This window comes from Rhipicephalus sanguineus, chromosome 4 (assembly GCF_013339695.2).
Source record: "Rhipicephalus sanguineus isolate Rsan-2018 chromosome 4, BIME_Rsan_1.4, whole genome shotgun sequence".
Lineage (NCBI taxonomy): Eukaryota > Metazoa > Arthropoda > Arachnida > Ixodida > Ixodidae > Rhipicephalus > Rhipicephalus sanguineus.
Window position 1 is genome coordinate 568825 of NC_051179.1, and position 14396 is coordinate 583220.

The window sequence follows — 14396 nt, forward strand, 5'->3', positions numbered from 1 at the left end:
TGGAGCACAATTGAAGCCGTATTCCGCGACCGTAGGGAAAAAAACTAGCTACCGTACCCCCTTTTTTTGGCCTTTGAGAGGGACCCTGCTAACTGGAGTGACGGTTCTTCTATCAACATGCCTGCGCGCCCAGAAAAGCAGAATAAAAATACTCTTCCGAACAAGCGCGTAATGAAGCTACCACCAACCCGTAGCGTCCCTGATTTTTCCTTTGTCTTGCAGCAACTGGCTGTACTAGTTTCATGTAAATATACGTACTATTCGATTCGGATTCGATTCGAGATGAAATTTCACTATTCGCACACCCCTACTAAAATAACGCATTCAAGTATGGTTGCTGATACCTTTACCTGCATTGAGACGTCACGGAGAACACTGTGGCATCAAAGTGAAAACTGCACGGACGTTGTTTTGGTGTCAAGCTCACGGCAAGTCATTCGATTCCCTATCTTCGAGCGCTTCGGGGTGCGATATGGCAAACGTAGCTGATATACAAGGAGGTAAATTGAAAACATTAGTTTTCAGTGCCAATACACGCTTTGCAGCGAGCCGCCAGAAATGTGCCAGCTAGCCTTTGTTATAATCTGCATGGTAACGTGAAATAGTTGCAACAAAAAGCGGCTGCTACGCGCGCGCGCGGGCGCGAGCGCAGGCATCTCTGAGCCGACAGCAGCGCCGCCGCATCTGGATGAATTCTCGCTCCCTCTCCGGCGCGCCGATGCTGACACCTCTCCTTCTAGCCACCATAAAGGCGCGTAGGAGGCGGCCATTTTGAAATGTCGATGGCAATAGGATAACCGAGTTTTTTTTTTTTTCGGTACTCGATTGTAACGCGCATGCGATTTTTGGACTCGTTTTCCCGGAAAAAAGGTGCGCGTTAGATTCGAGTAAATACGGCACTTTTCACCGCTTAATTATCCAAACAGGAACCAAACCGCGTGGTTAGAACGAAGGTGATTCACGTTTTTACTGACGGACCGGATATAAATTCGGCTGCTGGAGCGGCTTTTGTTGTCTTTGGGCTGCAGGATGCTATTGAAAGGGTGGATGGATACACAGTACCTCATGCAACTAGTGTGTACACACCAGAAGTTGTTGCTTTTCATGAAGCACTCTGTTACGTGCAGCAAGCACAGTATTCCCAGCTGGTACACGTATACATGAATTGCCCGTTGCTACTACAAGCATTATCATCGTCTCGATCCACTGACCCACAAATTCTCGCCATCCGAAGTATTATACGGTCTGTTGTTCGTACAGCACAGTTGTGACTTTTCCATGTGCCAGGCCATACAGGACTCTTCGAAAATGAGTTGGCTGATTTCCTAGCTCAGCGTTCCGCTTGCTGCGGCCTTATGCGACACGTGCTCCCTTCTATCTGGGTCCTCAGAGCTAATCTGATCAGGTCAGGTATCAAGGGCACACACAGCACAGGTTCTGTTCAGAAATGCCTGCGTCATACTCTTAATCCCCGTCCTTGTTTTCGTGCCCTTTCCAGTCGTATGTCCTCATACCAACAAGCCTGGCTAACCACCACCATAAAGTTCATACCATTATAATGAGTATAATGAGACTTAGTGGATTAAATTTGACCCCTTGGAGTTTCTTCAAGAGCACCAAATGCACAGCGCATGAGTGTCCTTGCATTCCCTCTCAGTAAGGATGCAGCTGCTGTGGCTTAGATTGCATCCACAGCTTTGAGTTCAAGTGCAACACCATGACGACTGAGCTACCGTGGAGGGTGACAAAAAAGATAACAAGATTAATGACTTGTACCTCTACTCAGAACAACGATTAAAAAGACAGGTTTGTAAGTGCGAGTCCTCTCCGACACGCCTGGAGAGCGCACCTGAACGTTTTCCCGTAGGGTGTGATTGTCCCTTGTCAGGGCCTCCGCCTCGGCCCCTTGGGCGGCCAAACCGCCGAGCTGTTCCTCGGCCGTCCTCTTCTCCTCACGAGCCTGCCTCAGCTGCTCGCCTAGATCCTGCGAAACCACACCGGGTCCACGAGAACAGAGAATCGGGCATGTTGACAAGTGACTGGAACACTGTGCTACGAAGAACAACACACAGGATCTCTATGCATTTGGCTAAGGTGACTCAAAGGCAAAAGCCATCCGGTGTCGGTGTAGTATTTCTTTAGTCACGTGAATGCTGCACAGATAAAATGAGCATGAAGCTTGCATGGCAAGAGGCACACTTGTGAGGTCACACAAGTTTGCTGAATGTTGCGAAGTACCCACTGTGCGTCCGTAAGGCAATACGCGCACTTAGGTAGCTGCACACCTTGCTGATGCTGTGGCTGATGGTGATGAATTACACTTCAGCCTTTTCTAATGGACTGGCAGCTTTCAACCACCCACTCGTTATGCAATTCACATGGTGTGATGCCTGGTGTGATTCTATATGCTTCTGCCACATAATATTACATCTGTTAACGAGAATTCTTGCCCACGATTATGACTGTATAGGGTCTTTTTTCAAAGCAGTTTTAGGCACTGGCGGGGCTCTGTGGTAGAATACTTCACAGCCATGCAGAATACATGGGTTTGATTCCAGCTCAAACCTTGATTTTTATTTTATTTTTATTACGGTCATGTAAGTCTTACAGCGAACGTTTTTATGAGGTCACAACAGCCAATTATGGTGGCATAGTTGTCCGCTGCTGCCGCCACTGCCACCGGTGTCCGTAACCCTTATCACGCATAATGAGAAAAAAATATCCGAGATTGAGCGGGGTTTGAACCCAGACACACTGTGCAGCAGTCAGGTATTCTACCGCAGAGCCAAGCCAATACTTGGAACTCCATCACAAGAAGACCTTATAAAAGCATCATGTTGGGCAAGGGATCACGTTACCATATGTAATACAGCGTGGTGGAAGAGTAAAATAACAGGTGTCACACAATGCGAACTGCATAACAAGTGGCTGGTTTAAAGCTTTCCACCCATTACAAAGAGGTGTAGTGGGTACCTCACTCCTCTGCAAAATGATGAATAATGGCCTAGTGGGTACTTCCCTACCAAGAAAAATTATGATGATTTATGGCGCAGTGGGTACCCTGCTAGTGTACTTGTAGAAGATGCCTCAGGAGAGTTTGCAACGGGCTCTAGAAAGGCCGCTTCTCCAGCTTTCATCGTGACTAGTGCAAATTCCACACAAGCATGGCGTTTTTTTTTTTTTGTACCACATGCCACATTTTTAAAGGCCAGCATCTGATGAGGCACTTAAGGGGAGACGTGGGTTTTGAAAAAAGTTTTTTTATTGGTTAGGTTAACTGAATGAAATTTAGTACACTTATTCAGTTTCTTCTGCAGATTCCAAATCTTCAAGTATATTTTTATTATCTGCATTAGAACAAAAGATATGCCATTTCTGAGAGCATATTTCTTACGGTACTTTTTGGCAACTTTGCTTGGTCGAACACAAAAACAAAGTATGTGGCAAGACTGCCAGAGAGCTCGTCTAGCCGATGATGCTAATTTTATTGTTTTCATTGAACTTCGAATGCAATATAAATGCATGCAAATATGAGTGAAAAATTTTTGCTTCATACACTTCATGATTATCGAGAATTATCATTTGGTAAACAACATTATAAGAAAATAAATAGCATCATCGGCTAGATCAGCTTTCTGGCAATCTTACCACATACTTTGCTTTTGTGTTTGACGTAAAGAAGTTGCCAAAAATCCCCGTAACAAATGTGCTAGAAAACGTTGTAGAAATAACATATCTTTTGTTCTAATGCAGCTATTAAAAATCTACTCACAGATTTGGAATCTGCAGAAAAAGCTGAATAAGTGTATTAAATTTCATTCTGTTCACCCAACTATTAAAAACACACTTTTCAAGACCCACATCTCCCCTTAAGGCTTTTGCCTTAAGTGGCGACTGCACACTGCACTGACTTGCAACTGCACTTTACAGCCAGAACGATAACCAGACATGAAACAAGGTGAGATATCATTTCAACTTAAAGGTCTGATGTCAATACTGACAGACTCATATGTTTATGTCGAAGAAAAGAGGACACAAAGGCATGTTTTCGGCACTGCCTTTGTATTTTTGGCACTGCCATGCAGTAACACTTGCACCTAGCAAAGCTTTCTCGAGTGGCTTAACACATTGCATGTGGCGATCATCCGCACCGCTGTACTCAATTTTATTTCGCATCAAGCGAAACATGTTTTTATTGCGATAGCAATTATATGGACAGTCTCCGCTGGATTTTGCCGTCGCCGTCGCCGCCGTCATGCACCGTATATGTATAAGTATGTATATATATATAAAAGCCCCAAAGAAAAATAATCCAGAAAAATGCTTCTGAAGCGCGGAATCGAACCAGGGACCTCTTCCTCCACAGCGAGTGGCGCTAGCCACTACGCCACGAAAGGCAGATCCTCCACGTAAGTAACGGCGAGTGTTATATACATACCCTTCACCGCTGGACGGACTCAAGAGACGGCTGCGCTTATAAGCGTTTCTTCATTACCAGCGAGATGGCGTTAGGAGCGCGACAGGCGCATTTAAAAGTCGTCGGCGAGCTCGCTCGCTTCTTCTTGCGCAGGGAGAACCTTGCCCTTCCGCTGTCTGCTCGCGCGGTTTTCTTGTGCTGAGGGGAAGAGGGATGTTTCACGCTTTCACCGTGATGTCCGCGCTCATGTTACGGAGCGTACGAAAGCCACTTGAGCTCAAGGGACGCCGCTAAACGAACAAACAGAAGATGAGCGCGAACTATCAAGTGTCACAGCTCGACACTTGAAGCACGCTACTTTCCTTCGCTGCTTCGGCCGCCTTTGCGCTGTTCAAACTGAGAGTATCCATTGGCGAGCCTCACTTCATACAGCATTAGTTTCTTGCTATCGCATTCATTGCTTCGGCCTTGCGGCGAAACTGTGACTTTTTTGTCTCGGTTGATGTCGTCACCCCTTGAGTTGTTTCACTTAAGGGGGGAGGCTACCTTCGGATACCAACTTTTTTGTTTATTGAGATATCTTAATGAAATTTTCATGATAGACTCACAGCAAAAGCATTAGAAGAATTACAAAATTTCATGAAGTTATGTTCACTGGTTCTCAAGTCATGGCAGTATGTCAGAATAATGCACATGGTTCTCTTATCCCAGGCCTGGAGAACTTTCAAAAGGTACTGGAACTGTGAAATTAACTGTGATGATTCCCAGATTGATACTTCAGGGGGTAACAGAGCCCTTTTTTTGAATTTCCTTGCTGAAAAGTTTTCGCAGACCATCAAATTTAGTGTTGGTGATTAGGATATTATCAATCAAATTTTGATTAACTATAATAAATAACAGACAATATATTGAAAAAATGGGCTTGTCACCCCCTCAGAAATTTATTCAAGTACATAATAAAAAATACTTATGGAAATTCGATGAGTGGTTCCAGAGATATGGCTGGGATAAGCAGCTTCACTAGCCAAAAAAGTCATTTTGAGAAAACGACATTTGAAAGTTTTGAGCACATATGTAGTTCTAAAATGATCCTGCAGCATAACTGGAGATGTCCTGTGGCACTCTCTTTCTTTGCCGCCTTTCCATCTTCTCTAGTGATCGATTCTTAGCCTTTTTCAAGCGCAGAGAATCTTTCTCGGCTGCCCGTTATATTGTAATGTGATTAGGCCATATGCTGTGGTGCTTTGCCAGCTTTCTTGTATTAGTGCTATCACTGAGTCTTTATTGCAATTGATCATTGAATAATTTTTATAGGATACTAAGAGTGGCTCTCATCATGACAGCCTATCCCTTCCTCCTAAATAACAGGCAATTACGGCCAGAACATTGGGGGAATAGAAATTCCTTAGCTGTTTATTCAAGACGCGAATTGGGCAGATGTAAATTCATCTCCCTGCTTCACTCAAGCTCACTTGTAAACCTCGACTGTGATGCGCTTCACAATTCACCCGGTTGCGGCGAACACGGTTATCTGCGAGGCTTTTAGTATTTTTTTTATTTTTTTTCAGGTGATTCATGAGAGCTTGCGGCGATACCACGCACGGCTCCAAGCGCGCCTAAATTGCATCAACAGTGCTTTATTTCACCTCGAAGTGCTCGGCCGCGGAGTCCGGGAAATCTGCACGCGATGTTCTGGGTCGCGGCATTCGGTGACGATGCGCAATATCCCTAGGTGCGGCGACGAAAAATCGGCGCGCAACGTGTTTGGTCTCGCATTTCGGGACGCCGACGCGCGGCCGCTGCGCGACGAGCTTGGCTGTGGGGTCCGCTGCCGATGCGTAAAATTACCATCCGTGGTTCCGAGGAGCCGGTGGGCGATGCGCTGCGTTGCTTACGAAGAAGCACACTGCCGCGGTTCGTCTAACGCGTTGTTCTTGCCCGCAAAGTTCGAGGTTCGTCTCGCACGCCGGCGCCGTGAGCGGAGTTAGGCCTAGCGACGACTCCGAGCAGTAGACGCGCCTGCCGCGGTGCCCGATGTTTGTTTCAAAGTACGTAATGCGTGGTCGCGAGTACAAGGAGTCGTCCCGCGATTATCTTCGTCACTACGTACGAAGTGTTGATAGCAGAACCTCCAACCGCTGATCCGACGAGTCAATTAAAGGGTCGGACCGAGACGCGCGCTTACGACGTTCGCTACGAGCGCGGCGTGCCATCGTAATCTGATCGGGCTTCCGCTTGCAGCTCCTAACTAAAACGTAGTTAAGTTCTACGTGATCGTCGACTTCGAGCCGTGAACACATAACGAGTGCGAACGCGTCATAAAGACCGCGACTTTCGACAGCCGTGACCTCGCGAAGCGCAAGCAGCAGCCATGGCAGCAGCCGACGATCCCCCGAAGCGCGCATCGGACCAATGGCGAGGCGCGCTGGGGCAACATGGCGGACGCGGCCAATCGGAGGCCTCGAAACGACCTTCAGACATTTGCTTTTTGTGCGCTTGTTTTCGAAGGGAGGAGCCAGCTGAGGCGGGGAATTCGAAGACGGAGAAATGCTCGTTCCGACGAGACCAAAATATCGGCGAACGGTGGCGCCGTTGCGGAGCTATTATTTCTTGAAAATCAGTGTTTTTTTGCGATTTCCGCAATAACTTTCGCCACCGTGGCAGGCGTAACAAATTTTTTAAAGCACTTCTACGTGGTTTTTGGTGAAGATATTTTGGAATCTGATAGAAAAGGGTCTACAGAAACTGAAAATGCGATTTTCAAAAAAAAAACGATTTTATGCCATTTTTCGCGATACGAAAGGCGCGTCCCCCCTTAAATGGTCAAACCAGTGGATGTTGCAGGCGAGATCAGTGTAGCCCACCACTAAGTCCAGAGAATCGGCCTTCTCTGTCAATGTTGTGATTGGAAGGGGCTCCTCTCGCACGGTGCAACCACACAATCAGCACCGTTTTGACGTCCGGAACTTCGAGCCTCGAATCCGCTCCTTTGATTAGTGCTACCTTTCTTTGCCGCATCAGTGACTCGCTTTGCTTTGGCGGCGTTATCCTCACCACATCGCACGGCCGACGAGAAAATCCGAGCGACGTGTCTTGCGTAAATAAAATGCTGAAATCGCATCTCTGACAGTAAACAAAACGACGTGTGCGACCCATGCTATTTTGCACGGCCTGCCTCTGTGCACGTCTATGGCGTCACATGACGTGACATAGGGTTGCTTGACAAAGTTGTTATGCCGCTAGGTTCCGACTTCACTTTCGGGAACAGTGTCCACTCCGTCGAGAGCGCGGCAGCCTCGTGCGAACCTTGTGAAACGTAGACATTTTGCCGCTAGCGTTTTGTGAAACGGTTAGGCGGCGAAATTTTTGTTACACTCTCACTCGGGATTTCGAGATAACCGAAAGTGGGAACGGAAATACTTCGAGATAAAGGGAAATAAATACATTGCACCTATGGGAAATCGTTCGGCACCGCGTAAAATTTCGACTTAGCCGATTTTTCGACATATGCGAGTTCGAGTTAACAAGGTATTACTGTAGTCCGAAAAATCGAACAGTCCATAAAAGTTGTTAAGACATGAAAATGAAGTTTATTTGGATTAGAGCAGCCTAAATAAATCTCCAATAATTCCCTGCTTCATGCTATACTTGGGGACGAGCAGATTTGGTTGTATTTGGGCTACAGTGATGTCATCAGCACACTGGCGATTGCTGCCACCGACCGATGTGAATGGCACAATTGGTGGCTCCATGGCAACAAGCAAACAAAATCTGAGTCACTATAAGATGCACGCAACGTCTCGATTGGTTGGTGGGATTTAACGACGTGGTCTGTGGTTCTTTAAGCTGCACCGACATCGCACAGTAAGCAAGCCTCTAGCATTTCGCCTCCATCGAAATGCGACCACCGCGACCACGATTGAACCCGCGTGTTTCAGGCCAGTAGCTGAGCGCCGTAACCACTGAGCAACCGCAGGATGCGCACGACGGCTCAAAGTCAGTTGACACACCACTGACACGATCCCGCTTGAAGTAACAACTGGAAAAACAAATGCACAAAAAATAAAAACCCTACCGCTGTATTAATGATGACGATAAGGCTGATTGAAAAAGAAAAGTTGCGTCCCCTTGCCAGCCACAATATTTTGCTAGCCAAGGAGCGGGCATGGCCTCTGAAACTGGAAGTTGTGGGTGCTCTAAGTCTTGGAGGCAACACAGCCTGCCACTGGAAATCAAACTTGACCAAGTCAGTAGAAAATCCAACATGGCGGCTTTCAAAATCGAGCGGCGTGGCTCAAAATGAGCGATTTAGTCTGAAAAATTTAACTTTAGGGCATAAATTTGTCCGAAAAATCGGTCGCCAAATATATTCGTGCTATGGGAGCCTTGACGGTGCATTTATGAAGCCTGAAATATCCATCGAGTCAAAATTTTTGGAGTCCTAAAAATCCGTCAGTGACTGTGAACAGGTAGGAACACTGGGCACTCGCTTGGTAACCGTTACTAGGCGTCAGTGGCCCTGGGTTTGGCGCTTTCGCGGCCTGTTCATCGGCGGCATTAATTTGACACTGCACGCGCAAATTAATGACATTGAAACGGCACCGCCTCCACTCGCCATTTCGTTCTAAGTGGGTCAAGCTCTTTGTGCGCTTCGAGTAATGCAGCTTAATATGCATGCGTTTGGATTGGGACCAGGAGAAATTTTTAATAAAGCGATATTTCGAGCAAAGCGATTTCGTTATAACGAGAGATTACTGTATACGGACAACCTCGGACGGGTTTTCGCCGTTGCCTTCATGTTCCCTATATGTATACACAAAATCTGCAAAGAAAAACACTCGCGATGAAAACTTTTCTGAAGGGTGCGACCGTGGAATCGAACCAGCCAACCTACAGTGGAACTTTGACTATACGTCGCCCGGTCATGCGACGACCCGCATTTTACGATGAATTGGCTTGGTCCCGGCAAAACCCCCATGGAAATAATGTATTAAAAACCTTGATTGTACGACTCAATTTTGCGTCAGCCCTGCCTCGTGCGACACCTCCCTGGGACCGTCTGATGAAAAAAAAAGCACTAAGACGACGCTGGCTGGCACACGAGCACACTGTGGCCAGATGAAAAAAAGTCGGGAAACTGAGGAACAGAGTTGCTCTGTTTTCAATTTTTCGACTCACGGGTTGCCATAGCTAGCCAAAGCCAGCCGGAGTGCATTCGTTATCGTTCCATTGCACTGCTCACCGTGCTGCGCGCTTCCGGTGTGGTCATTTTTTTTTTCTGGCTAGGTCGTTCTGGAGTGACTGTTGTGAGTAGATAACATGGCAGATAATTTCGAGCTCGCTTTCTAGTACGCAATAACATTAACTAGATCTCACGTCATTGCACCGGACGTGTTGAACAGCAATGGTTAAGCCTGTCCACGTTAACAATTTAATCTACCTTCCTTGGAGCAGCGCAGGTTCGTGAGACGGACTTTCTCAAGGCAACAATGCTCATCACTGCTTATATTCTTACTTTTCGATTATACGACAGCTGGATTATACGACGATTTCGCATGATCCCCTGAAAGTCGTATAATCGGGGTTCCACTGTATCATAGACATTATTTACAGTGCATCTCTGGGCTGCTTTGGCATTGCAAAGCTTGTTTACTAATCCATGAGATGGCGCAAAGGGCCTAAAGGGCACGTTAAAAGGAAGTTGCTCCATCTGTCTTTCGTCCCAGCGCATGGAGATAAGAGCTAGAAGGGAGGGGGGGGAGGGCTGGTTGTTGCCACAGGGCGTGGTTGCCGGTAGTTGCGCACTTATCTCTAGAGGGGATCCATAGATGGCTTGTAACTTTGTACATGTTGTGCTCTCATCGCAAAATTTGCGTTGAAGCCACAGGCAACACAAATGTCACTTCACTCACTGCAGCAGCCGCGTTTCCAAAGGAGTGAGCTGCTAGCCTTAACTCACGTAAGATTCCAATTTGTTGCCACCGCATTCATTGCCTTGCCCTAGCAGTGAAACTGTGACTTTTTTCAGTAAGCAAGAGCATCACAAGCTCGAATTCTATATTGAATCGAAATGGAAAGTAGTATGCTTTCCCAATAACTTCTATTTTCACAATCTCAGATAAAGTGCGCATCAAAATGATGCAGCATCTAGAAACAAAGTCAGAGCAGGAAAATGGCAAGAGAAGTTACAAGCATGGAGAGCAGCTCACCTGACGTACTTTCTCGGCACCTTCCGCAGCCACCTTCGCGGAGACAAGCTGCTTCTCGATGTCTGCTTTCTGCAAGCGATGTGCAATGTCAATCGTCAGTATCAACTTGAATGCACTCTCTGGGAATCTTTTTCAACTAGTAGCACCAAATGGAATGGCTTATTTGAGCAATGCATCCTGCAAGTGAATGGAAGTAAAGGAATTTATTGAGAGGCTTGTTTTTTGTTACACATAACTGTACTAAGTCACAGATATTGAAGCCAAATAAAGCATAAGGGGCATTATTACTCGTTTTTAATTAAAGTCCTGTAATTATGAAATAATGATAAATGAAAGTAGATGAGCATGCAATCTGATGCCAGCAGTATATGAACCCACAACCTCTGCATTACCCGTTCGGGCCGGTCATGCTACGGCAGTGGCCGACTCCTTTCTTGGGTATTCCTCTATGCATAACCTACAGGAGTATTAGCCAGCGCCACTCATAGCCATGATGGCAAATGGGAAACATTATTTTGGCCCAATGACCTTACATAGTTTGTGAACCTTAAAAGGTGGCAACTGACCAAGAAAGCCTCACAGGCTACCTAAAGAAACACAAGCTCACATCTCTCAACATACTTTTTCTTGTGACTATCCCGGATGATAAGTGCTGTGCTACTGTAATAACGTTAAGCATGAGCCAACAAGGCTACTGTGATTGCTTAAAGGAACTGTTTAAGAGATATGGGAACACAGAATATCATCTCAGTAAAGCAGCAATAAAGGTTCACTGACCGCTCTCAGCAGGACAATGTGCTCCTCCCGAAGCTGGTTGTAGACCTCCTTCATTTTGTGGAACTTCTCCTCGTTGCTCTTGGCCTTCTCTGTGGGCAGGGGAGGAAAGGGCAGAGCAAGGATCGACTGACAAACGTGGCAACAACAAAGATACACAAGAGTTGCCATGTTCAGGGAAGTAGTGGGAACAGCAGACACTGCCTCGCAGTGCTTGAAAGCCACAACTTGGTGCACACCATATCGAGTGTTGTGGCATAGCAGTCTCCCCCTTCTGAATAAAGCACTGTAAGCCTCAGTCCCACACTATTCACTCTCTAACACACAGCCCGTCAGTCAAAAACACCCGCTTGTCATCCGCATAACCAAAGTAACAATAGGGTGGAATCACGTAATTGGAATTTCAAGGGGACCGGAGAATTGTTGGGGTGAAATGGAGTTTGAACAGAGAGCTGCTTTGAATACAGCACCCGATGACCTGAGCCGCATTCGTGGATGCATACTGCCTGTGCCATCTCTGTGTGCACAAACAATAAAGGAGGGGAGGTAAGCGTGAGCGGTCATTTTATGTTCGTTTGGCAGGAGAGCGGGTGTTGGGAGTTGATTAGAGGCAAGCGTGCTATGTGGAGGGGCAGGCACGTGCACGTGTGCTGTGAATATATGGAAGGAATGCAAAAAAAAAAGTGCACCTCCTCCTCCATGCCAGCCGGCCGCTCCTTTCCACTCTCGTCTATCCTTCACTCCTCGCCCGCATCACTCTGCTGTGCACTCTTATGGGTCCCAGGAATAAGCCTCAGCCTGAAGGCCACCATCATCATAGGGGAAGTGGTTATTGTAAAGAAAACAAAAGGTGGAGCTACTTTCCCCAGCCCACAAGGGAGCAGAGCTCAGAGGAAGGAAGTGTTTTAATTAGGGGTGTGCGAATATTCGAAATTTCGAATATTTTTTCGAATAGTGTTTGCTATTCGATTCGATTCGCACTGGAATATTACTATTCAAACTATTCGAACTTCCGAAAGACAAATACAGACAATGTCCGATTGAAAGTGACCCCTTCAGATTTTCAATATGCTTCACCTCATCACACCCCCATATTGCGGCAAAGCTGCCTTTCAAGCTCCGCTACGGTCGCAAATGTATTAACTAAAAAAAAATGCTGCTTCCAACATGGAGATGAAAGATGTGGCAGAGTTGGGGGCTTTATTAATGCTGCTTTGGACCTGAAATTTAGGCAGGAAGTCCGAAAAATCGGATGCCGAAGCTTTTTAGCATCCAAAATTTCAGATGTTCTTATATATCGACATCTACGAGGCAGATTTGGAACTCCGGACTTGAAGGGTACACACCCTTGTCTAGCACATTAGTTGGGCTTCCACACAAGTTGAAAGAGGAGGAGAGGCTGAGGAAATGGCATCTTTGCCTACGACGTGTAAAGTGTTGTCGGCAACACTTTGGTTGCACCAAATCATGCACCTAAATACAATTCGGCCGCCACATTGCCTCATTCTTGATAAGACAACTATGAAACACCACCCCACCAGTCCTTCATCAACCTAGCAAACAAATACTTTCATGTTGCTATCTCACAAAAATATGCTTAGGAATCCTTTCCAACATTTTTTCTGCAATTTTGCTTCGAAGTATTTGAGAAATATTTGATAAATATTCGATTCGATTCGCACTCACACTCCAGTATTCGAATTCGCTTCGCACCCGAAATTTTGCTATTCGCACAGCTCTAGTTTTAATAAAGCACAGCAGAAAGAAATCTAAGCCAACACGCAGAGTCCCAGGTGTCTGCCCACCTGGGACCGTGGACGACCAAGTGGTGAAGGCTGTGTCTGCTCGAGACAGGGCGAGTGCGCCTTTGTGAAAGGTGCAAAAAGGAGGAAGAGAGTGCGCACATGCATAGTTGAGTAGCGGGCTGCTGACAAGAAAGCATCAGCTCTAACGTGTGCGTGTTCCACTTGGCAACAGTCATAGCAGCGGAGTGTAAAAGTGGCCAGCTCTTCTCATCTTGCATTGCGGGTATAAGAGCTGAACAAGCGGAGACGGCTGGCAACTACATGTGCACTGTCCTCCTACATGCTTTGTCTCAAAGTTTCAGACACGATGCAAGAGGCAGCGTGACGCGACTTTTTCTGAAGGGGTTAAGGAATTTTGTTCAAAATGACAGTTGGGCATTTATTAAGGTTCGATTTCATAGGATGTTTTTTTCCATATTCAAGCACATTGCCAGACCACCTAATAATTGAATTATTTCAAATTACGGAAACTGCACTGTACTGACCACTGCGAGGTGTGCAATGACCGTCTATCTAAAGCTCCCGACACTCGCCATCTCAGCCACTCAAGACATACAAATAGTAATCTCATTTTGTACGGCTACAAAGCTCTTTACCTTTCAGCACTTGGTCTTATTATACCCGTCCTCCTTTTTCTCAATACTTGTGCTCAGTAAGTACAGTCTTCCTACTTCCTTAGTCAAGTACCCTTTCTAGCTAAACAAAAAAAAAAGATGCTTTTTTATTATATATGTAGGTATCAATAAAAGGCATTACCTTTTTCCCTTTATTAAAGATTAAAAATAACAAAACGAGACTGACCACCAGCAATGCCCGTGAAAAATACTCTTGATCAAAACTTTGCCGGCTGCTTTCTCAGATATACAGTCGAACACGGATATATTAAACCCACATATATTGAATTTTCGGCTATATTGAGGTCGTAATTTATCCCCTTGAAAATCCTTTGTAAAAGTATAGAAATTCGAACGTCTATATTGAACGGTATTTTTACCTGCCATCGGATATATCGAACGCCGCGCGAGCTGGAAGGCGCGCTTCGGCACTCGCTGCGCCCCGCGACCTTCACGGCACCGCGCCACAGCCGACACCCGAAACGCTAGAAAAACGTGAGGGCGAGAGGGCTCAGACTGTACTCCTGTTCGGCGCATTCTCCAACTTGCGGAACGGCTTTTTTTTTCTTTTTTTCCC

At 46.2% G+C, this 14396-nt stretch overlaps 1 protein-coding gene across 1 annotated transcript in view; it reads right to left on the reverse strand.

Moving 5' to 3' along the window:
• Window positions 1-14396, reverse strand: part of LOC119389283 (huntingtin-interacting protein 1-like) — a 106693-nt gene that overhangs the window by 51096 nt on the left and 41201 nt on the right. The window contains 3 exon segments of the mRNA XM_037656484.2: window positions 1850-1984; window positions 10627-10695; window positions 11404-11492. Coding sequence (XP_037512412.1) covers window positions 1850-1984; window positions 10627-10695; window positions 11404-11492 — 293 coding nt within the window.